This window comes from Hordeum vulgare, chromosome 6H (genome assembly GCF_904849725.1).
Source record: "Hordeum vulgare subsp. vulgare chromosome 6H, MorexV3_pseudomolecules_assembly, whole genome shotgun sequence".
Classification (NCBI taxonomy): domain Eukaryota; kingdom Viridiplantae; phylum Streptophyta; class Magnoliopsida; order Poales; family Poaceae; genus Hordeum; species Hordeum vulgare.
The window spans coordinates 153,316,678-153,341,971 of NC_058523.1; the positions used below are offsets into that span (position 1 = coordinate 153,316,678).

The 25,294-nt window shown below is 44.7% G+C and overlaps 1 protein-coding gene across 1 annotated transcript; it reads right to left on the bottom strand.

Annotated features, from left to right (window-relative positions):
- Positions 1-5,411: 5,411 nt before the first annotated feature.
- LOC123406127 (BTB/POZ and MATH domain-containing protein 1-like) lies at positions 5,412-6,413 on the bottom strand. The gene has a single exon (XM_045099607.1). It carries the CDS (start codon positions 6,411-6,413, stop codon positions 5,412-5,414), a length of 1,002 nt encoding a protein of 333 aa, XP_044955542.1.
- Positions 6,414-25,294: the final 18,881 nt, after the last annotated feature.

Below are 25,294 nucleotides of genomic sequence, written 5' to 3' on the forward strand. Positions count from 1 at the left end.
CTAGGTCAATATTTATCCTTATGATTATGTGTGATTCAACCAGGTGTGTGTTACAGCAAATTATCATGCTCTTTTTAAGAAAGTTATTGGAATGTGTTACAACAACTTTTTTCCCTGGGATGAAAAGTTTACCTTGGTTTTGTGCGTGAGTTATCAGGTCTGTGATGCGTAAATTATTGAACTATTGTATAGTTACCGGGGTATGATTCAACAACTTTTTCCCCGGGTCAAATTCACTACGGTGTTGCACATAATTATGAGGTATGTAGTGCAAAAATTAACTGCAATACACATAAGTTATTGAGATATGTCAACAATTTCTTTTATGTTAAAGTTACCATCATGTACTTTAGAAAAAAATCACCACAATTTTGTAAATATTATCTAACCTCATTTTGGCCACAACTTAAGCTTGGTCAGGTGGTTACGACCAGCTATGGTGGACCGTTGGGTTCTGAGTTTTACCATGCTAGAAGACTTATAAACAGAACGTTTGGACGTTATTGCAGTCCAACATTTTTTGAAGTTCGTGAATAATATTTTCACATTTGTGAAGACTTTTAAATTTATGAACGTTTTTGGAGTATAAAAAAAATGAAATTCCTGAATGTTTAATTTTTTTAAATATTTCTAATGTAATGTTAGTTCTGATACTGTCACGTGGACATGACAAGACCCTTACAGACGGGTCCATTCTTAGGAAATAACTTTCGACCTCTCCTGGGCCTCTATTCCGGATATATTTCATCATACAAATCAACTCCTTTTTCTGCGGGAAATACACATCAACTCCCTCCACATGTAAGTATACAAGTATAAACAAAACGTTTGGTTGTGCAGTCCAACATTTTTTAGAGTTCGTGAATAATATTTCACATTCGTGAAGACTTCTTAAATTTATGAACGTTTTTGGAATCTCATAAAAAAATGGAATTCCTGAATATTTAATATTTTAAAATAATTCTAATGCAATGTTGGTTCCGATACTGTCATGTGGACCTAACAAGACCCTTACAGACGGGTCCACTTTTAGGAAATAACTTTAGACCTCTCCTGGGCTTCTATTCCTAGGGATATATCTCATCATACAAATCAACTCCTTTTACATATAAGTATATAAATATAAATAGAACGTTTGGACGTTAGTGCAGTCCAACATTTTTTAGAGTTCATGAATAATATTTTCACATTCATGAAGACTTTTTAAATTTATGAACGTTTTTGGAATTTCACAAAAAATGAAATTCCTGAATGTTTATTTTTTAATATTTCTAATGCAATGTTGGTTCCGGTACTGTCATGTGGACCTCACAAGACCCTTACACAGACAGGTCCACTTTTAGGCCTTGTTTGGTACTAGAGTTTTTGAGGGGATTGGTGGGGATAATCCCCAAAGGGATTGGATGAAACCCCAACCTTCAACCAATCCCTTCAAATCCCCATTTATCCCCAATACACTAGGTAGGGGTAGTGTATTGGGTATTGAGAAAAATGCATTTAGAATTTGGAGATTTATGGGGAAATGTGGAGATGAAATATGTCAAATACACTAGAACCAAATGATGTTATGGGATATGTGGGGATTTAGGGGTTTTACCGGGATAATCCTCACTAATTCCTTAAAATACACTAGTACCAAACAAGGCCTTAGGAAATAACTTTAGACCTCTCCTAGGCCTCTATTCCTTGGGATATATCTCATCATACAAACCAACTCCTTTTTTCTGCAATACACATTAACTCCCTCCACATATAAGTACATACGACCGTTGCAAGTGCTAAAGGAGACCCATATTTTTCACAAATTGCAAGTGCCTAAAAGTATATATCACATAGGATCCAAATAAACTAGCACTTACTGTTGGAGCATATATCTCCATATGTGGTTTTGGTACTTGATGACAATTCCTATGGACTAATGGTTGCCTTAAGTTACATTTATAGGATTTGTCCATAGGCACTTCTTGAAGTCCATCTGTTGGGTTCAAGGAGTTTATATGATGACCAAGATGGTATTCAAGGTATTATCCAAAGAATGGTCATAGAGACACATGGTTGATCAAGATCTCAGACAAAGAGTAAATCAAGATGATCAACACACAAAGCGTACAAGATGTACCGAGAGGGATCAAGTGATCCCATGGTATGGTAAGCATTGTCCATTACGTGTTTGTGTACTAATCCATGGTCTTCGTGAGAGTTCTATGTGGGGGTTAGGTGTTTACATGGGCTTGCGTCAAAGGGAAGATCTCATACAACCCATGGAGTATGACGTCAAGTTGTGATCATCATCAATGGTTGATCAAGATCTCAGACAAAGAGTAAATCAAGATGATCAACACACAAAGCGTACAAGATGTACCGAGAGGGATCAAGTGATCCCATGGTATGGTAAGCATTGTCCATTACGTGTTTGTGTACTAACCCATGGTCTTCGTGAGAGTTCTATGTGGGGGTTAGGTGTGTTTCCATGGGCTTGCGTCAAAGGGAAGATCTCATACAACCCATGGAGTATGATGTCAAGTTGTGATCGTCATCAAGATTGCGATGTGCAAGTTCAAGTGGATCAGCACGAAGATATCATGCTTGAAGCTTGCCGTCCATTGTGGTGGCAATGGACTTGTGAAGATATGCTGAAGAGTGGCTCACCCATAGTGAGTATGGGGGAGCAATCAACTAGTCTTCATGAAGCCAACACAATCAAGAAAGGTGGTCCATCTTGAGGAAGCCAAGATCATCATCATCTAGCTCAAGAGGACGAGGTGCAAGGTATAGGTTTGCCCTTGATAGGTTTTCTGTTTAGGATAGATTGTTGTACTATCAAGGGGGCTCTCAAGTGAGTAGCTTGATCGTATCATTTGTTGAGAGCTCAAACCATTTGCATCCTTGCATCATACTTCTTGGTTCTTGTTTGGTGTTTCTCTTTGTGAGTTTTAGAGCTTATGGTCATCTTAGTGACAAGCTCGAGTTCATCGAAAACGGAGTCCATATGCATCTACTATGATGTTTTCGATGTTGGAGTTTTTGCCGGTTCTTCATTCATAGAGGACTCACATCTCTATATCTTTGGCATTTTCATAACCGCATGGTCGCTGTTTGGATAGCCCTTGTCGTCCTGAATCCAACAAGCTTGGGTTTGCTCGATTCGGAGCTCGTATGCGAAAGTTATGGCTGTTTCAGTGGCGAGCGGTAGTACCGCTGGACCTAGCGGTAGTACCGCTAGAGTTGGCGGTAGTACCGCTGGCCCTAGCGGTAGTACCGCTGGCTGGCGGTAGTACCGCCCCTGGTCAGCGGTAGTACCGCTCCAGGAGCTTAGTACCGCCTGCCTAGCGATTGTTCGTGGACGGACCTTTTTGCGGAGACTTTCTTGGCGGTGGTAGTGCCGTTGCACTACCAGGGGCCCAGCGGTAGTACCGCTAGCTGGCGGTAGTACCGCTGGAGTGCCAGCGGTAGTACCGCTGCAGCTCGGGCAGAAAGTGGGGGTAACGGTCTGATTCCTTCCCCCACTATATAAAGGGGGTCTTCTTCCCCCTTGGTCTTATCCATCCGTTGAGCTCTTGTTCTACCTCCATTGTTGACATTCTTAGAGCTTGATTACTCTCAATCCCTCCAATGATTCTTGCTTGTTCTTGAGGGAAAAGAGAGAGGAGATCTAGATCCACATCTCCACCAATCACTTTCTCCTCTATGTGAGGGGAACCCCTTGGATCTTGATCTTGGAGTTCTTTGTGAGCTCCTTGTTCTTCCTCTCATATTTTTTCATAGCTTTTGTTGCTGTGGAGGGACTTGAGTGTGAGGGACTTGACCACTTCGTGTGTTCTTGCCATTGCATTAGTTGCATCGGTTTGAGTTCTCCACGGTGATACGTGGAAGTGAGAAGTTGAGAAGCTTACTACCTTTGGTACTTAGTACCCTTGATATTGTTCTTCGTGGATGCTTTGGCGTCCTAGAAGCTTGGTGGTGTCTCGGAGCTCAATCATTGTGGTGTGAAGCTCCGGGAAGCGTCGGGGCCTCCAATTAGGTTGTGGAGATTGCCCCGAGCAATTTATACGGGTACCGGTAACCGCCCCCAAGGGTTGCCACGTGTACGGGTTCGGTGACCGCCCCCAAGGGTTGCCATTTGTACGGGTTCGGTTACCGCCCTCAAGGGTCCCTTAGTGGAATCACGGCATCTTGCATTGTGCGAGGGCGTGAGGAGATTACGGTGGCCTTAGTGGCATCTTGGGGAGCATTGTGCCTCCACACCGCTCTAACGGAGATTAGCATCCGCAAGGGTGTGAACTTCGGGATACATCATCGTCTCCCCGTGCCTCGGTTATCTCTTACTCGAACCCTTTACTTATGCACTTTACTTTGTGATAGACATATTGTTTATTGTAATATATCTTGCTATCACTTAGTTGTTTATCTTGCTTAGCATAAGGTGTTGGTGCACATAGGTGAGCCTAGTTGTTTGTAGGTTTTGCGCTTGAAATATTAACGTTAGTTTTATTCCGCATTTGTTCAAGCCTAAACCTTAACTATTTTAAAGCGCATATTCAACCCCCCCCCCCCCCCCCCCCCCGCGCTCTAGGCGACATCCACGTCCTTTTCACTTGCATTTTTTTCACATGAACTAGCACCTGCATGGTAATTGCACATGGAAGCCACAAAGTGAGCAAACAACAAAAATTGTACACGCAAACACAAAAGCTAGCAAATTGATTGTTCTAAATAATTAATGGGAAATGATTAACATCTACCGGCGGATTGCTCCTACGCGTCAACCGCCTTCATCCTCTACCACGTATCAACCTTTTCTTTCTTAGAAACATCATCTTATCCAGGAACAGGGCCACGGCTAGCACGGACATCAATTATGAAAAGAATACAAATTTTTGCAACAAGATCTTAGTTGCAAAATAATTCTGCAGTAAGACCTTTGTTGTAAAATGTTTGTGTAATTTTTCTGACTTCTGTGAAGTTTATGTAAAAAGACTTTTGTGACAGAAATTTCTTTGACAAGATTGTTGTTGCAAGAAAAAAATTATAACAAGACCTTTGTTGCAATAAAAAAATCTGCAACTTGATCTATGTCGTAAAAAATTCTGCAACATGACCCGTGTTTCCGCAACACAACCTATGTTGCAGTAGTACATGGCGCTCGGCCTTGATTTGCGATATCCGATGACTTAGGAGGTGGCAGATCTTTTCAAAGAATCCGCCGGCTGACGCGTAGCAGCCCCCATAATTAATGTTGTAACCGTGAAAGATTTTTGCTGTGATCTCAAACATATTTTTCTGCAATGTTACATTGTCTTTGGAGAGTGCTTTTAGTTGCTGCGATTTTCATTTGTCAGCGAACTCCGATGTACAAATAATAAAAATAATCATGGATCGGACAAACAAAAATACTAGAATTAGAACAACCATCACTTGATTTGATTAACAGAAGAAGCTATAAATTGAAGACAAGCCTGACGGAGCCTCTGGCAGTGATGCTTCTCAGCTGAAGTCAACGTGGTCACCACTGTGTTGGCCTCAAGGGTCTTGGAGAGGGCGGTTTCACATATTAGCTTCAACCTTTGAATACCGTACCGGTCCGCAGCCGCAAGTAGATCCATGACAAGCTCCCTCTTACGGTCTCCGTCCACGTTGCTCATGGCGGCAGGGAGCGAATCCATGTAGATATAGTAAAGGAGGGCGTCGAAGGCCTCAGGCTTCATGTCGTTGATGTCGACGCACCCGCCCGAGAACCCCAACCCTCCGCCACGCACGACCTCCGCCATGAACGCCGGCGACCTCATGGCCAGCACGGTGCCGTGGGCCCGGAAGCCCTGCCCTCCGACGAGGAAGCCGATGTCCGCCCCGGCCTGGGACTCGTACATCCTGGCGAGGTCGCGGTGCAGGTCCGAGGGCGGGTCCTCGTTCGGCGCGGCCGTCCGGGTGACGACGGTCGGGTACATGAAGACGGTGACGACGCACTCGATGACGAGCCGGTCGCCGTGGACGAGCCCCAAGGACGCCGCCTCCAGCTTTCTCCTCTTCACGAACTTGCTGGTGCTGGGCGCGAACCTGCTGAGATCGGAGCTGAAGAGCATGGGCGGGGTGCGCGACACCAGGGAAGGTGCGCCGGGGCGCTGGCCGACGATGGTCAGGTCGCAGGATGCGCGCACGCGGGCGCCGGCGCTCAGGAGCTCCAGGTAGACGGACACGTATTTGGGCTTCAGGTACCCGCCGGGGTAGTATCTGATGTTCCAGTCGAAGCCGCCGACGGCGAAGGCACCCGAGCTGATGTAGACGTTGGGGCCGAGGAGCTTGTGCTGGCTGTATCCGTGGATGTCAAACACGTGCTTGCACTTCACCGTCTCCGGGGTGCACGTCGACGTCGCCGTCGCCGTCTCCAGCACCGTCTTTGCGCTCGACGACGGCATGATGGATCGATCGGATCTAATACACGCCGTTATCGCACGTACTCCGGTATAACGAAGCTAGTAACGAAGTGCCTAACTGAATCCCGTTATATCGGCCCGTGCGAAAGATAAATAAAGCATGTCGTCAATCACATGGAGTCTATTCGACCCAGAGTCGTAACTACTTACCCACTCAAATCGCAATAAATCAAATCCTCAAAAAAAAATCGCAATAAATCTTTTTTTTTCTTCTTAGCCGCTGGTTGACAATCGACCGGCCCATCTTTCGGCGGGTCGCACCCGCACCGGAGGAACGATACAGGGAAACCCTATTTGAGGCTCACAGGAGCTACGAGCGAGCGAGGCGGTTTGGTCCACCGATACTGGTTTTGAGACCTTTCTGGAGGTTTTCATATGGTTTTTTCGGTTTTGAAAACTTTTTAAAAGATTCCTTTAATCAGTTTTTTTATTCTTTTTTTTTTCTGTTTCTATTTCAAAAATGTTCCGAAAATTGGAAAAATGTTCTGAAATTAGAAAAATGTTCCGCAATTTAGAAAAATGTTTCGGAATTTGAATAAATGTTCCGGAATTTGAATAAATGTTCCGGAATTTGAATAAATGATCCGGAATTTGAAACATGTTCTTGAATTTGAAAACTATTGCGAAATTTGAAAAATGTTCTGCAATTTTTATCAAAATGTTTCGAATTTTTCAATAAAAATGTTCTGAAATTTGAAAAAAATCCGGGATTTGAAAAAATGTTCCAGAATTTGTAAAAATGTTCCGGTTTCAAAATTTGTTCTCAAAATCAGCAAAATATTCGTGCTTTAAAAATTTGTTCGCGCTTTCAAATTTGTTTTTTTTCTGAAATTGTTCTTCTTTTCAAAACTTTGTTTTCACGATTAAAAAATGTTTGTGTTTAAACAGTTGTTCGCGCTTCCAAATTTGTTCATGTTTTATCAAAATTGTTCTCGGTTTTAAAATTTGTTTGCAAAATTCAAAAAATGTTCGTGCTTTAAAAATTTGTTCACGCTTTCAAATTTGTTCGGATTTTTTTAAAATTTTGTTCTCAAGATTCAATAAATGTTCGTGATTTAACAAATTGTTTGCCCTTCCAAATTTGTTCATGTGTCTTTAGAATTGTTCTCCTATTTCATTGCATTTCCACAAAATTGTTTGTAATTCCAACAATTGTTCTCCTATTTTATTTTTTCCTTTTTCCCATGAAAATATTGATTGTTCTCAAATAATTTCTTGTTTCACACATTCATGTTTGAGATTTTAGGAAAACTTCGAATCTGCAGCGGCTTATGGTTAGTGTTGTTAAATTTTATAGCTTTGTTGTGTTCATTAACATGCACGCATGTAACCTTCCACCTCTCGTAGTCAGTTGAGATGGTTAACCAAGGCATACTCTGACCTAGAGGTCCCGTGTTCGATTCCTTTTGCTCGCTCATTTTTCTTTTTATGATTTTCCATCCCTACAGCTAGGGATGAAAACGAAACGAAAACGGACAGAACTGAGTGCCATCAAATTTGTTTTCATATATTTTTTCCAGAAGTGGAAACGAATACAGAAACCCTCGAAATAAATACGGAAACAGATACTATCGGAAACGGACATGGAGCAAATACAGAGCGGATACAGAATTAAAAGTGGGCCTTGACCAGAACTTAGAAACCCCTTGAATCATCGAGTAATACACACAACAACAAAAATTAATGAATTGTTTGCATGGCTAGAAAATAATATGATTATGTTAGCAACTTATCCTAGTATTGTAGTAGTACATGACAATTGTGTATAGGGTCTAGTTGAGTACGTATATGGTAGTGTAAGTTGGACCTGAAATGATCCATAATATTCATCGTGTCATTTTCTATTTTTTGTTGGTTGATCTACAAAGCAGCCATAGGACTAAAGTAAAAATAGGAAATTTCATATTAACAAAAATGGAAAGTTCCATTTCCATGTATGTTCCACCGAAAAACATTGTTTCGTTTTTGTTTCTGTTTTCACATAGAAAATTACATTTTCATTTTGTAAATTTCCATTTCTATTTTCATATTTCCTCTCTGTTTTCATTTTTCCTTCAGAAAAAGCGGAAACTTTTCACTCCATTTTCATCCCTACATACAGCAAATGGGGCGGCCAAGGAAAGCTCGCCCTCTGCGAAACCGCCGCTAGTCGCTGCAAAATGCGGCGTATAGGAGCTCCCATGATACACAGTAACATTATCGGGAAATCCTATTTAGCGTCACCACTTACATGTAAATTTTGCTAACCGGTGCCTGCAAAGCTCCGCCATAGGCTGGCCCATTTAGAGATCTGATATGTGTTTTAGCTCGTGAACTTTTTTCCTAATCGATGAACTTTTTTAAAAATCGATGAACTCTTTTTCTAAAATCGATGAACTCTTTTGAAAATCGGTGAGAATAATTGAAAATTCACAGACTTTTTTCAAAATCACTGAACTGTTTTAAAAAATTGGTGACGTTTTTCTGAAAATCGGTGAACATAATTTAAAATTCATGAACTTTTTTCAAAATCACTAATCTGTTTTTAAAATTGATGAACTTTTTTTGAAAATTGATGATTTCTTTTCGAATTCTGTGAACTTTTTGAAAATAGATAAACATATTTCAAAAATCAGTGAACTTTTTTCCACAAATCTGAAACCTTTTAAAATTCTATGAAGTTTTTTTCAGTTTTTAAAGGACCAACACATTTTACATTGGCCGGCCCACGAAGAGGAGTGTTGCACGCGTCGGTTGGGCTAACCGGCGCTGAAGGCGCCGTATAGGACCTCCCCGCATGATCTCCTTCATTTAGTGTCGCGCTTTCTTCTCTTGTTGCGTTTGCAGACCGGCTCCAACGCAGGCTCGCAGCATCGCTGCGACCCTCCTCGCACACCTTTGATAGCACGACGACGCTGCATCTTTTGCCGCTCGCCGTCGCCGCTGTCGCCACACCACACCTCGGCCGCAACATCCGTTTTCTCCTAGTTAAATTTTTTTCGGTTTCTAAAAGTAAATTTTCATACACATATTATTTTGAGGATTTGATCATAACTTTTCTTATAGACGGTGAAGCTTCTTTTTTGGGCATTACTCTGTGCTGGTCCGTGGACCACATATTCCGCTGGTCAGCCCAGAACCGCTTGATTTAGATGCGCGTAACCGCGAGATCAATCAACAACTAGTTTTGCAATCGGTTTCCAACAGAACAGAAAAAGCAGAAGCTCACGCACATGGGAGATGCGCTCGCCCCGCCCGCGTCTTCCGGCCATCGGTGGGAGCTCCTTGGTTGCTCACCCTCGTCCCCTATAGCCACCGCTTGCAGACCACCCCACCGCTCATCCTCTAATAGGTCGCCGCCGTTGCTGCGGTTCGGAGTTCCCTGTCGCTGCGTCTTCACTTCTGCTCCCCCTCATCTTCTATGTGTCCATGTCCTGCGCCCCTGCACCTCCTCCTCCCTCCCATATCCTCCGCATGCTTCTACCTCAGCACTGGTCAACTCGTCGGCGGCAGCCCAACAACTCCCCCATGGTCGTGGCTTTGAACTCGTTCGTGGTCATCGTTGTAGCAAAAATCGACACCGGTTGTAGCAAAAAAAAACGCTGGATGGTCGTGGCTACAACTCTGACAAACTCAGGTTGCAACTCTGACGAACGATGATGCCGCTTTTTTAGTGGATGGTTGTAGCAAAAATCGACACCGGTTGTAGCAAAAAAATTGCTGGATGACCGTGGCTACAACTCGGGCAAACTCGGGTTGCAACTCTCACGAACGTGGATGCAATTTTTTATTGGACGATTGTAGCAAAAATCGACACCGGTTGTTGCCAAAAAAATCGCTAGAAGACCGTGACTATAACTCCGACGAACCCCGTTGCAACTGATGAGAACATGGCTACCTTGGATATGATCACAAATATAGCATATGCGTATTTATTTGAGGTGATTTCTGATAAAAGTTATGCAATAATTTATTTATGCTATACAGAACAAAAGTACTTCACCTCTTTTGTTTCATGCCTAATTGCAGAACTACCGGACACTTGAACAATGCACATATGAAGATAAGGAAAAGGAGACATTTAAGGGCTGTTCAAGAAGTTCTCTCACGCCGCTTTTAGCCCAAGAGAAGATAGAGTCCAAGTCTCCCATGTTCTGGACTCATATTCAGACTGCACAGACACATCTGTCTCAAAACGCAACAATGTTTGCATACAGACTCTGAATTGGGTGATTCTTTTTTGTTTGAAAGTAGATTTTATCTACGTTCCAGCCAAATTGGAATCACCTTAAAATTTATTGGGAGCGTGGAGATATTGACGAAACAATCTTACGTTGCACCAGAATCCGAGTCAAACTACAAGTCCAAAGATGTTGCATCACCTCCACTTGGGCCTTGTATGACCCAGGGTTAGTTTTAGGGTGTCTTGTGACATCCTCCCACCTCCTTGACCGCCATCCTTTGCTCCTATATAAGTAGATCAACCTAGTAGCTTTTTTGCTTGGGATTTATTTAGTTAAAAGTTAGTCATTGCAACTTCGTGTACTTCGTTTGTGTCCAACAACCAGACTAAGACCACTTTAGAATCCCCACCCTTATCAATATTTCATCTCTATTCACAATATTCGGATTGCAATATCATATTCTTGTGTGTTCTTCGATTGCTTGCAGGAAGAGACCTTCGTGGTCAGGTTGATCCTGCTCCGTCATGGTCAATAACCTCTTGAAGTTGGTTTAGCGATTGCTAAGGCGCAACATCGTGCACAATTGTAGTCGGATCGTCAAAGTCGTCTGCACCAAATCGATGGCCATCATCTCATCGAAAGATGGGGAACCTCGTTTCTATCAAGTGGTATCAGTTTTCAGGTTGCTCGATCAGAATTTCAAATTATCCCTAGATTAGATTTATTTTTCTTACCTATTGCCAAAGAAAAAGACACACACAAAAAAGTTAGATCTATTCATCCTTTATCCAAGCCAGTGTGAGCCTTTGCAATGTTCTTTGCAGTGCTTGCATAGTTGAATGATCGGTTGCATCGTCGCGTCGAGTTGCCAGTCTTAGTTTCTAGTCCTTTAGAGTTTCAAATTCTGTTCACATTAGTCACGCCATTGCTCCGCCGTCATCCCTTTCGTTGTCTCCAACCACCATCCATCAATAGCCACCACCAGTTCCCATCGATCATTGTCATTGTTGATGGGGAACGTCGCATGGGGAATAAAAAATTTCCTACGCTCACCAAGATCAATCTATGGAGACTAACATCTACGAGAGGAGAGAGTGCATCTACATACCCTTGTAGAGCGCTAAGCGGAAGCGTATATAACACGGCTGATGTAGTCTAATATCTTCGCGATCCAAATCGGAATCAGTCCCGCGATCTCATCACGATCCATCCCGATCTAGTGCCGAACGGACGTCACCTCCGCGTTCAGCACACGTACAGCTCTATGGTGATCTCTGCCTTCTTGATCCAGCAAGAAGGGGCGGAGAGGTAGCTGAGTTCTCCGATAGCCTATCGGCGTGCCGGCGATGGTGGTGGAGTGTAATGCCCCAAGAGTGTATCTTTCCATATTTGGAACCTTCTGTATGTGGGTCCATCATGTCAGTACTATGAGAGCTCTATGCATGTGTTATTTCATGTGTCACCTTGCTTTGTTTTTCCTTTGCATGAATGCATTCCATTCATCCATGCCTTTTTGTTTGTTGCCTTGTGATCATATGTGATGGTGTGATGACATGTGATGTGATATGATGATGATATGTAATGATGTGGGGGTGGTTTGAAAGTAGAAAGCTTCTATGTTAGTTTTTAATAGGATTCAAAACTTCCCCCCTCTCTATTTATCTCAAGCCAAGATTCTTTTTCTCCTTCCTTGATTCAAAAATGCCCATGCTTTAGTTTTATTTGTGGTGGATATGATGATATGATTTTGCTGTTTTGAAACTATGTCTTAAAGGTGCAACTATTCACAAAACAGATCAAATATATCCTGTTTTGTAAATATTTAATTGCTCCAAATATTTCTTTTCCATTTTATTTAAATAGGTCATAATTCCCTTATGACCAGGGGTATTTTGTTTTATTTTAAACTCCAACAGTTTTGCCTTTGTTTTAATTCTTTTCTCTGTTTGTTTTAATTAGAAAAAAACCCAGAGGTTTTAATTCTCTCTTATCGCGCGCCACCTGGTGGGCTTTCTCCCCTGCGTGGCCCAAGCCCCTTCCTCTCGCGCGCAGCCCATGCCTGTAGACGATGTCTTCTAATTAAAACAAACAAAGTGTAGACGATGTCTTCTTTCCCCCTTCCTCCGTCAGACTTCTTCAGTGAGACAGAGACAGATAGACGGCAACAACGCCGTCACGGACGTCGAGACGAGCGTCCCTCGCCTCCTCCTCCTCCATATAAGCCCCCTTGGCCTCCGTGCAGCCTAGGGTTCCTCCCCTTGCGTCGCCACCTCTTTCCCATCTCCTCCTCTCTCTCTCTGTCAATGGCTCAGGTAAGGGGATCGAGCTCCTCCGCCATGGCCGCAAGCTGAGGGGGTCCTCGCCGTCGCGCCAGTACACCTGCGTCCTCTTCGACCCCTCGGCGAGCACGCGGGATCTTCAAGGGACCCATTCCCGCAGCTAGGACGACGAGATCGGCCCTGCTACCACTACCTCGACGACGACGGCTTCCTCCCCGACGTTCATCCATGCCGTGACTTCTTCCCCTTATTCCTCTACATCCTCTCCGGCCGACGCGTCTACCTTGTCCAGAGGGTGAGTGTCACGCCCAAGATGCGACCCTATCCTCAATTTGGCACGAAGGCCTCGTCAGGGATAGAAGCGCATCTCGTCGTGTCGCAAGAATGGATATCGTTACAAGTACATGTACCGAAAAGCGGAGATATATATAGAATTGGCTTACACTCTCCACAAGCTACATTAGAGTCACATCAGTAGATTACATAACATCAAGAGTAAGAGCAGGGTCCGACTACGGACGAAAACAAACGAGAAAAATAAGAACGACGTCCATCCTTGCTATCCCAGGCTGCCGGCCTGGAACCCATCCTAGATCGATGAAGAAGAAGAAGAAGAAGCAACTCCAAATGAACAATCAACACGCTCGCGTCAAGTAACCTGTACATGTACCTGCAACTGGTGTTGTAGTAATCTGTGAGCCACAGGGGACTCAACAATCTCATTTCCAAAGGTATCAAGACTAGCAAAGCTTAATGGGTGAGGCATGGTTAAGTGGTGAGGTTGCAGTAGCGACTAAGCATATATTTAGTGGCTAACTTACGAGTACAAGAAAATAAGAGGGGGAAGATCTACGCATAACGGACGTGAACTACTGATGATCAAATGAATGACCCAGAACACCTACCTACGTCAGTCATAACCCCACCGTGTCCTCGATCAGAGAAGGAACTCACGAAAGAGACAGTCACGGTTACGCACACAGTTGGAATATTTTAATTAAATTAACTTCAAGTTATCTAGAACCAGTGTTAAACAAAGTTTCCACGTTGCCACATAACCGCGGGCACGGCTTTCCGAAAGATTTAACCCTGCAGGGGTGCTCCAACTAGTCCATCACAAATTACCACAAGCCGCATAGAAATCCTCAATCACGAAGCTCGCGATCTCGTCGGATTCCCTAATGGAAAACCTCAACTCTGGGATTACCCAAAGCATCACCAGAATCCCGATGCACAAGATATCTCATCAAAGGTAAAACTAATCCAGCAAGGCCGCCCGACGTGTCGACGTACCCGATAGGAGCCGCGTATCTCGTTCTCAGGACACGACGGATGGAACTAGCTACAGGTGCCAAACCTCGAGTTTCCCCGCGGTGGCCCCGCAGGCAGACCGTTTGGGACCAACACCATCAGCACTGGCCCCCCTGTTTATGTAAAATTACTCCTCAGGTAGCGCTAACTCCCTATGCATCTCAATTTATCAAAATTATTATGTTGGGCAAATGTAAAACCAAAGTTGGGCCTTGCCAGACCAGCTTTAATCTAAAACGAATTATCAAGGGGGTCCCCATAACAACCCCGATCGTGTTAGGAGCGCTCGTTTATGGAACATAACACCGGTAGCCGAAACTAAGGGGGCAAAGGTGGAACAAAACACCAGGCTAGAAAGGCCGAGCCTTCCACCTTTTACCAAGTATATAGGTGCATTAAATTCAATAGCATTAATAGGGTGATATAACAAGGAACCCATGTTTTCACATGGAAGCAACTGCACCTGCATCTAGCAACGCTAACAACATGGATAAGCAAGCGGTAACATAGCCAATCAGTGGTGTGCTAGGTCGAACAGGTTGAAGGCTATCATGACATTGTTGAGAGGCTGGTATTTAACATGTGGTAGGCAACGAGACATAATCGATAGAAGCGGTAATACTAGCATGGCAATGATAGTAGTGGTTACTGGGGAAATGATCATCTTGCCTGAGATCCCGCTTGGAAGAAGAATGCCTCCGTGAACCAGACGAACCGACGTAGTCGAACGGGTCCTCACAATCCGGCACGTTGCGGAACTCTATCGAGACGAAGCAAACCGGAAACGCAAATCAACACACGGAATTCACCACATGATGCACAACACATATGATGCATGAGCAGTTGAATACATGCAAGTCACGGCATGACAATCCACGCAATCAAACACTACACATTAAGTGAAGTTCAATATGCAAAGAGTTGCATATTGACGATACTCCACGTCTATTTATTTAGTTCTATACCTATTAGGTACACGGCAATATTAAATGTGATTAAACATGGCAAGAGGCGAAGCGTAATTAAACTACTTATCTAGGCATTTTAAATGAGGTCAGAAATGACATATAGCACCTCCGAGACGACCTCACATGTTAATTTACAATTCTGTCCAGATCTGAACTAATGCATTTAATTAGTTGTTAAACAGCAAAACAATTAGGTTCACGTGATTCTACGCGTCAAGGCAAGCAATCTACGCATAGAGATCACCTCCAACGGAGCTACGGTTCAAAAGATACAAGCACCGCAAGATATGATGGCATGAATGCAATATGTGTGCAACGACGGTCACGAGCACTTCAAAACATACAACCAGCAAGAGAACATGAAACTACGCGAGATTCTAAGCAAGTTTCATGTAGGACACGATCAAATCGGAGCTATGGTTCAAAAACTACAAGCAAAACAAGAAATGACTACAATCTGCCAAAAACAGCCACATAGCATTTTCTACGCCCCACAACTACGGCCACACAACTCCGATAAACTCAATCAAGGCATGGCACGAAAGAGGGCAAGACTCTCTACTACAAACAACTAACAACCACTAGCATGGCAGCAAGGAGCACTAGGACAAGAAGACACAAAACGGCATCCCACACACTATTTCAGACTTTGTGAAAATTACACCTCATGAAAGTTCAGTTTTCGATCTGAAGCTATATTGACAGCAGCAAAACCTATAGCTAAAGGACTCCAAATGGCATGAAAATTTACAGCATGCTAGAGAAACACAAGGGGTACAACTAACTCCATTGGACCAACCTCGAAAGAGGTACAGATCTAAAGATAGAAGCAAAACAAAACAGCAACAAAATATAACAGATTCCAGACTTAGAAATATTTCAGCTCCTCTAAAACAGCACTATTTCTAGCAACTTGAGGGCAATCAAAACACACCTAAACATGCATTTCTATTGCAACCAAAAATACCAGGGGCTAAACAAAACATCTAAGAAGAACTCCCTAGTTGACAACTAATTCAAACGAGGCACGGAATAAATCCTACGAAAATGCCAAGAGGGCAACATGGCAAAATATCGCGCGAACTAATTTACTCAAAAGCTAAAAATAATTGCATAGAAAAATCCATCCCGAAAACATATAAAATATGTGGGGTTTGCAATACAAAATAAAGCCACACATAAATGCGGAAAAGTAACCTATATACAGGAAAATAAACTACCGGCAAACCCTACACGTAAAAATTCCAATAACCCCTCTAAAATACCTGGAATAATGGTCCCTAAAACATAGGCATTTCTAATACGGCACACAAGCAATCCGGACTTGCGCGAAAATTAAATACGGGACGTATCCTATTAAAATAACACGCTATTCTAGGCATCCGGCACGCTAATCGACGTCAAACAATTATGCAAGTTGTAAAATCGGATTCTACGCGAAAAGTTACACGGGATATATATCTAAATCTACGCGATCCGACTTACAGTATAAAAGATACGCGCGTTATAAAAATCGGCTATTTTTCTGGAAATATCTAAAACAAAATAAAAACCTAAAATGCTACTTGGGCCGACAGGGGCGCAATATAACAGAAGAAAAAATGCAAAGCGGGGGGATGGCCAGCCTCACCTTGGGCCATCGGGCCAGGAGAGGAGGCGGTCGGGCCTGGTGGGCTGCAGGAGAGGAGCTGGGCCAGTGCGGGGCGACCGAGCTGGGCCGCAGCGGGGGAAGGGCCAGGCGGCTGCAGCTCCTGCTGGGTCGGGCGAAGCGGAGGCCCACGCAAGGCGAAGGCGGGTCGGGTCCTGCGGCCGTTGGCGTCGTCCTCCTCCTCTGCCCCGACCTGGGCAGGATGCGGCGCGGCTCGAGGCGGCGCTAGGCACCGGCGGCGGCCACGGGAACGCCGGTTACCGACGAGGCACGACGGGGAGGCCGAGGATCGAGACGGCGGCGAGGTCACTGCGGGTCCGGGCAGCGGGGAGCGACGGCGGCACGGATCCATGGCGGGGGGGGGGGGGGCGAGATGCGGTCGGCTGACATGGCGGCACTGGCAGGGAGGCGGCGAACGGCGAGCTCCTCGCGGAGCTCCGGCAGGAGTTGCGGCGGAGGCGCGGGGCCACTCCGGCGGCGCGGAGGCGGGGCATGCGGCGCTGCGGGGCTCTTCCCCGGGCGCGGGCAGGCGCGGGCGTGCTGGGGCGCTTCGGGCAGCGGCGGTCGAATGGGCCCGGAGGGCCTCGCGCGGGCTGGAGCGGGTCGGCGGCGGCGGGAGGAGAGAGAGGATGTGGCGGCTGGGTACTTGGGCGCGGGTTTCGAGGCTGGATTAGGGTTTGGCTCAAAATAGGCAGGGAGGGGTGCTTAAATAGGGAAAGGGGCTAGGGTGCAGGGTATCTGGGGTTTTTTCGACCCTCCGGTCGCGATCGTGCGGTCCGATCGGAGAGGCGGGTTAGGGTTAGGTGTGTAGAGTGGCGTTGGCTAAGATGAGAGGGAAGTGGTGCGGCGCGGCATCGACTTTTAAAACACCGACAGACGTCCGACGGTAGACCGAATACGGTGCCGCTACGGTCGACCATTCGGGTACCAGACGGACTTCGATCGCGACGAAATTTGACAAGCGGCCTACCTATATATAAATAAAACCGCAAGACAAATTCCAGCTCAATCGGAGAAAGTTTTATACACGCTTTAAAAACAGAGTTTTGACGGTACCGCGGGCGCGTGCGTGTGCGGCCGGGCTCAGAACGGACAACTTCGTGAACCGGCAACTAACAACGGATGCAGGTTTTGAAAACGGGCGACAACGGAGATGCCGATGCCATGCAGATGATGCGAATGATGCGATGATGATGCGACAAATATAAATAGACACACGACGAAAACGGAAAGAAGAGGGAATCTTCTGGAACGTCGGTATCAGGCTGTCACAGTGAGCTAGATCCCTTCCCCCCTCTTCCCTGTCACCAGATCATGAGCGTAGCCGTAGCTTCTCGCCGTGTTCTTTCTCTGTCGCCGGTGCCGTCGCGCGTCGTGGTTGTAGGGCTCCACGAGTAGAGCTAGTGGTAGAAATGGAACCCTGGGAACTCCTATTCCCTTCCATCGATGAGCTGTAGGCTGATTCGGTGTGTACCGCCGGCGAGATACTTCCCCTGTTCCGGCCACCGTCGGGCAGAGGAGAAGCATGAGGGGGTTGCTCAAAAGGGTTTACTCCCCTACTCTGTTAAGATCCAACTGAGTAGCAGAGTGATAGTGGTCTTTTGGTGCAGTGGCAAGTCGTGGGTTCGAATCCCCTCGGCGCACCTTTTTGGTTGTGTGGTTTATTTGGCACAGTAGCTGCAGGGAGCTACTTACCCTATTAGACCCTCTGTTCTGTCGATCTGATGGCAGTAGCAGAGTGGTGTGCTCCTGTGTTGTGATACAGGGGGTCTAGGGTTCGATCCCTCCCCCATTCCTTTTATATTTTTGGCTTTTTTCCTGTTTTGCATTGTTGCTTGCATAGTTGCTGTGGTGTGCTAGATCTCCATATGAGGTTTTTTTTGTTGCCTCCCAAGCAGCGGGATGACCTTGTTCTTGATGCTAGAGAGCATGAGTTGATATATCATGTGTAGAAATGCATGTATAGGTTGAGTGCATGTATATTTGTGAGCTAGTTTTATGTGTGTGTGTTATGAGTGTGTGATGTATTAGGGTAGTGTGTTGTGGTGTGAAACCTATGTGCATGAGTGTTGAGCTCATGCACCAGGTTGTGCAAGTGTGGTGTATGTGTGTGTGTGGGTTTCCCCCCACATACCTTGTGTGTGTATATATAGTTTCTCATGTGATGTTGTCTGTGCATGTGTGTGTGTGTGCTTGTGTGTGGTGTCACACACATGCCCAAGGCATGATGTGCCTTGATGAGCACATGTGCAAGTTGTATGTGTAGGTGTAGGAATGCATATGTGAGTGTAAGCTAAGGTGTGTGCGATAATTAGCATGTGTAGGTGCTTATTATGCATGTGCTTGATGTATGTGTGGTGTGGTAGTGTGCTAAGTCACATGAACATGAGGTCCACCCCTCATGTGCACCATTGGACTTGTGAGAGTGTGCATATGCATGTGTAGGTGATGATCTAGTGGAAGCACATGTGATGATGCACTATTCCTTTCTATGTGATTCCATGTTATTTTCTTCTTAGCTTTGTGCTCATTTGTTCTATGCAAGTGCCTATGTATTATATATGTTTTTGGGGTAGAATCATCCCAGAAATCCAATGGTGGCTTCAATTCCACTTTGGGACACTTTCTGGGAATGTCATATTGCTGTTTTGTTCAATGTTTAGAGCTTGGTTCCATGTGATGTGAGGAGCCCAAGAGGTTGATCCCTTGTTGTGGCATTAGAGGGTGACCCCCTCTATAGCATGTTGGTTTTGTTTCATGCTTAGTAGTTCATGTGTGAAAGTTGTGCCTAGTCAAAGTAGGCATGTGGCTGAAATTCCAGTTTAGTGAAAATCTGTGATTTTCACTAAGTCTGAGAATCTGCTTATATTTTCTACTCCTATTGTTGTGCTTGTAGAAGTCCACGTGTTGGGGATCAGCCCTTGCTATCAACTGGAAAGTTGTAGCTTTTGTGTTTTTCTAGCTCTCTATAAATTTTCATTCCATCTGGATTCCTGTAGCTAATGTTTTGGATACTGTCAAAATGCTTCAGACCATAAACAGCTAGTGAGCATCTGGAATTTTCACTAAGTCCCTGAAAACTGATATTTTTGTCCAAGATAGCAGATGTAGATCTTTCTGTGTGAAACTCCTTTGAATTAGCTTTCTGCTCATGCTTGTAGAGCTTTTGAATAGCTTCTGTCACATATCTTATTTGGCATATTTGGGTGGTTGTAGGTGTTTTGCATGTAGCTCTCAACCTACTATGATGCTGTTTATGGCAGATTGTATAGTTTTGATGTTTTGATGCTTGTGAATGCATAGTTGATGGTGTGGTGATATTCCTTGCACCACCCCATCCATACTTGTTTGTTTTATGTCTTGGCAACCTAGAAATACCAGAAGTATGACATTGGAGTGTGTGGTGGTGGATTTGATACGTAAGACTCTATTTCTTGTTTTGTTGTTTCCGGTTGATCCGTAGCTCCGTTCGTAACATTCTTTATATGTTTTTGCATCGTTTTCGCGTGACACATCTGTTCATGACATCCTAATGCATGTCAAGATATCTTAGAGTACAGTTCTGTCCAGGAGCTTGTATTTACTCCTCATGCATGTGCAAGTGAATATAATAGAGATGCATGTTCATTTTCATCTCATGCATCATGTGCTTGTTGCATCTTGTTGTGATGTTGTTCATTGGATGCTATTCTTATGTTGGGTAGCACCGGGATCGGAGAACGAGTACGTGGATCCGGGAGAGTACGTGCAGGACGAACAAGAGCAGTTCCAAGCTGAGGACATCACAGGCAAGATGATATGACCTTGATTCCATCTCTAGACTTGTTATGCTAGATTCACGTTTCCTTCGTCATATGCTCAATGCCTACCACTGAAATAATTGCCTCCTTAAATTGCCATGAAACCCAAACACTTCTCCCCTCCTAGAAAATATTGAATGGCTAAGTAGGCTTGCTCAGCTATTAATGTTAGCGTTGCTAGTTGCAGGTGCAATTGTCTCATGTGATAACATGAGTTTGATATCATTATATTAATTCTGTTATTTTAATTAATGCGCCTATATACTTGGTAAATAACAGAAGGCCTAGCCTTTTGTCGAGTGTTTTGTTCCGTTATTGCCGCCATAGTTTTCGGCTACCGGTGTTTGATTCCATAACTGATCGCTCCTAACATGTTCGGGGTTGTTATGGGGACCCCCTTGATAAATTGTGTAGTGTTAAGACTTGTCCGGCAGGACCCAACATTGGTGTTATTTTGCTAATCACTTAATAATAGTCTGCATAGGGAATAGCTACCCCCAGGAATTAATCAACAACCCGGGCTAGTGCAACTCATGAGTGTTGGTCGAACCCAGAGCAGCTTATGACGCTCCCCGGGGCAACTCGGTGTTTTGGCGTGGTAACCATCGCTCATCTGTCGTGTCCTGAGACTGAGATACGCGGCTCTTATCGGGGTCGTCGACGCGACGGGAGGTCCTGCTAGTCTTGTCTTACCTTAGCGATATATCTTGCGTATAGGAATCCCGGTGAAGCTTTGGTTCTCCCCAGAGTTGAGGTTTTCCTCTAAGGAATCCGACGAGATCACGAGATTAGTGATAGAGGATTACTTTACGGCCCATGACCGTTTGTGATGGACTAGATGGAGCACCCCTGCAGGGTTTAATCTTTCGAAAAGCCGTGCCCGCGGTTATGTGGCAACTTGGAATATTTGTTAACATCCGGTTATAGATAACTTGAACCTAATCTAATAAAATTGCCAACTGTGTGCATAACCGTGACTGTCCCCTTCGAAGACCTCTCTTCGATCGGGAACACGGTGGGGTTATGATTGACGTAAGTAGGTGTTCAGGATCACTTATTGATCAGCTAGTCATCGATCGCTAGTATAGACCACCTTCAATACTTGTTCTACGTAAGTTAGCCATCATAAATGCTTAGGATGCTGCAACCTAAACACTGAACCTTCCTTACCTAATAACTTGACTAGTTCTGGCACCGAGGTCATAGATTTCTGAGTCCCCGTGGCTCACAGATTACTTCAACACACCAACAGGTACAGGTACGGCCGACACAGGTGATCCCGATGGCACGCAGCTAGCGTGGCAGTACGATGAGGAGAACGACCGCTTGTACGTGAACTATCCAGAAGACTGAGGCGTGGTCGTGATTGTGGACAAGCATGCAGGGTAGCATAGCCTTTTCTCATGTTATGTAGTTCGTAGTAGAACTACCTTGTTTGAATAAATGCGTGATGTAAACTCTGATATTATTTACGAGATGGCAGTTGAATCCCTAATTGTCATTCTATTATTATGTATGTGCTATGTTATTGTGCTTGCGAAACGCTTAGATGCGCTTCTTTCCATTTTGGGGCCTCGTTCCCTAAATCTAAAAGGACCGCATCTTAGTCGTTACATGGAGCCAATCCGGCATGGCTTCTTCGTGCACTGCCGAACCAAGCTAGAGGAGCAACGAACTAGAGCGAGGGAGAGGTGGTTGCGCCTTGGATTGTGGTGTGACTGCCCTCTCTTTCCTCCACTATATATAGGAGGGGGGGGGAAGGGGTGGCGCCCTAGCATTTCCCCTAGGGTTGGCCGGCCGCGCCCATGAGGAGGAGGAGTCCTCCTCCAAGTGGGTTTGGTTAGGGGAGGCGCTAGGAGGACTCCTCCTCCTAGTTAAACTCCTCCCCTTCTCCACTATTTCGGCTGCATAGGCCCATAAGGTTGGCCGCCCAGCCCACCAGGGGCTGGTGCTCCACCTCTTAGGCCTATGTGCCCCCCCGGGGTGGTTGGCCCTGTTGGGAAACGTTGCATGGGAAACAAAAAAAATCTATGCGCAAACAAGATCTATCAATGGTGATGACCATCTACGAGAGGGGAGAGTGCATCTACATACCGTTGTAGATCGCTAAGCGGAAGCGTATATAACGCGGTTGATGTAGTCGAATATCTTCGTGATCCAATCATGATCTTATCTGGAGGATCAACTCCCACTTGATTCAAACAATTATAGTAAACACACAATGTGAGCACATGATCAACGATTGAGCTTTTCTCCCTTACTATGTAGACAAAGAATCTTGTCACGGGACTCGTACCTCTCAACATAGGCACATGCCTGAAATCCTAATCTCACCTCTTGGAACATCTCATATGTTCCGTGACGTTCAAAACATTTTGGTTGCTTCAATTCTAAGTTGTTAAGCATTACGCACTGAACTATCACATAGTCATAAATAATATGTATGCCAGATGTTCACAACATCCACAGACGATGCTCGGGGGGTAGCACGCCGAGCGGTGCATTAAGGACATAAGCCTTCTGTGCAGCAATGAGGACAATCCTCGGTTTACGGACCCAACCCACATAATTGCTACTATCATCTTTCAACTAAGTTTTCTGTAGGAACATATCAAAAAACAGTGGAGCTACAACGCAAACTACAACATAAATTGCAAAGACATTTTGAATATGTTCATGATAATAAGTTTAATCAATCATATTACTTAAGAACACCCACTCAAATTGACAACCCTCTAGTCATTCGAGTGACACATGATCCAATTTCACCAACTCAAGTCCGATCATCACATGAGTTGAGTTGGCTTCAATGGTGAACATCTCTATGTTGTGTTGGGGAACGTTGCATGGGAAACAAAAAATTTCCTACGCACACGCAATACCTATCCATGGTGATGATCATCTATGAGAGGGAGATTGAATCTACATACCCTTGTAGATCGCTAAGCGGAAGCGTATATAATGTGGTTGATGTAGTGGAACATCTTCGAGATCCAAATCGTATCCTGTCTCGTGATCTCATCATGATCCGTCCCGTGATCCCATCACGATCCATCCCAATCTAGTGCCGAACGGACGGCAGATTGTATAGTTTTGATGTTTTGATGCTTGTGAGTGCATAGTTGATGGTGTGGTGATATTCCTTGCACCACCCCATCCATACTTGTTTGTTTTATGTCTTGGCAACCTAGGAATACCAGAAGTATGCCATTGGAGTGTGTGGTGGTGGATTTGATACGTAGGACTCTATTTCTTGTTTTGTTGTTTCCGGTTGATCCGTAGCTCCGTTCGTAACATTCTTTATATGTTTTTGCATCGTTTTCGCGTGACGCATCTGTTCATGACATCCTAATGCATGTCAAGATAGCTTAGAGTACAGTTCTGTCCAGGAGCTTGTATTTACTCCTCATGCATGTGCAAGTGAATATAATAGAGATGCATGTTCATTTTCATCACATGCATCATGTGCTTGTTGCATCTTGTTGTGATGTTGTTCATTGGATGCTATTCTTATGTTGGGTAGCACCGGGATCGGAGAACGAGTACGTGGATCCGGGAGAGTACGTGCAGGACGAACAAGAGCAGTTCCAAGCTGAGGACATCACAGGCAAGATGATATGACCTTGATTCCATCTCTAGACTTGTTATGCTAGATTCACGTTTCCTTCGTCATATGCTCACTGCCTACCACTGAAATAATTGCCTCCTTAAATTGCCATGAAACCCAAACACTTCTCCCCTCCTAGAAAATATTGAATGGCTAAGTTGGCTTGCTCAGCTATTAATGTTAGCGTTGCTAGTTGCAGGTGCAATTGTCTCATGTGATAACATGAGTTTGATATCATTATATTAATTCTGTTATTTTAATTAATGCGCCTATATACTTGGTAAATAACGGAAGGCCTAGCCTTTTGTCGAGTGTTTTGTTCCGTTATTGCCGCCATAGTTTTCGGCTACCGGTGTTTGATTCCATAACTGATCGCTCCTAACACGTTCGGGGTTGTTATGGGGACCCCCTTGATAAATTGTGTAGTGTTAAGACTTGTCCGGCAGGACCCAACATTGGTGTTATTTTGCTAATCACTTAATAATGATCTGCATAGGGAATAGCTACCCCCAGGAATTAATCAACAACCCGGGCCACTGCTCCTCATGAGTGTTGGTCCAACCCAGAGCAGCTTATTATGCTCCCCGGGGCAACTCGGTGTTTTGGCGTGGTAACCATCGCTCATCTGTCGTGTCCTGAGACTGAGATACGCGGCTCTTATCGGGGGCGGAAGCGTATATAACGCGGTTGATGTAGTCGAATATCTTCGCGATCCAATCATGATCTTATCTGGAAGATCAACTCCCACTTGATTCAAACAATTATAGTAAACAGACAATCTGAGCACATGATCAACGATTGAGCTTTTCTCCGTTACTATGTAGACAAAGAATCTTGTCAGGGGACTCGTACCTCTCAACACAGGCACATGCCTGAAATCCAAATCTCACCTTTTGGAACATCTCATATGTTCCGTGACGTTCAAAACATTTTGGTTGCTTCAATTCTAAGTTGTTAAGCATTACGCACTAAACTATCACATAGTCATAAATAATATGTATGCCAGATGTTCACAACATCCACGGACGATGCTCGGGGGGTAGCACACCGAGCGGTGCATTAAGGACATAAGCCTTCTGTGCAGCAA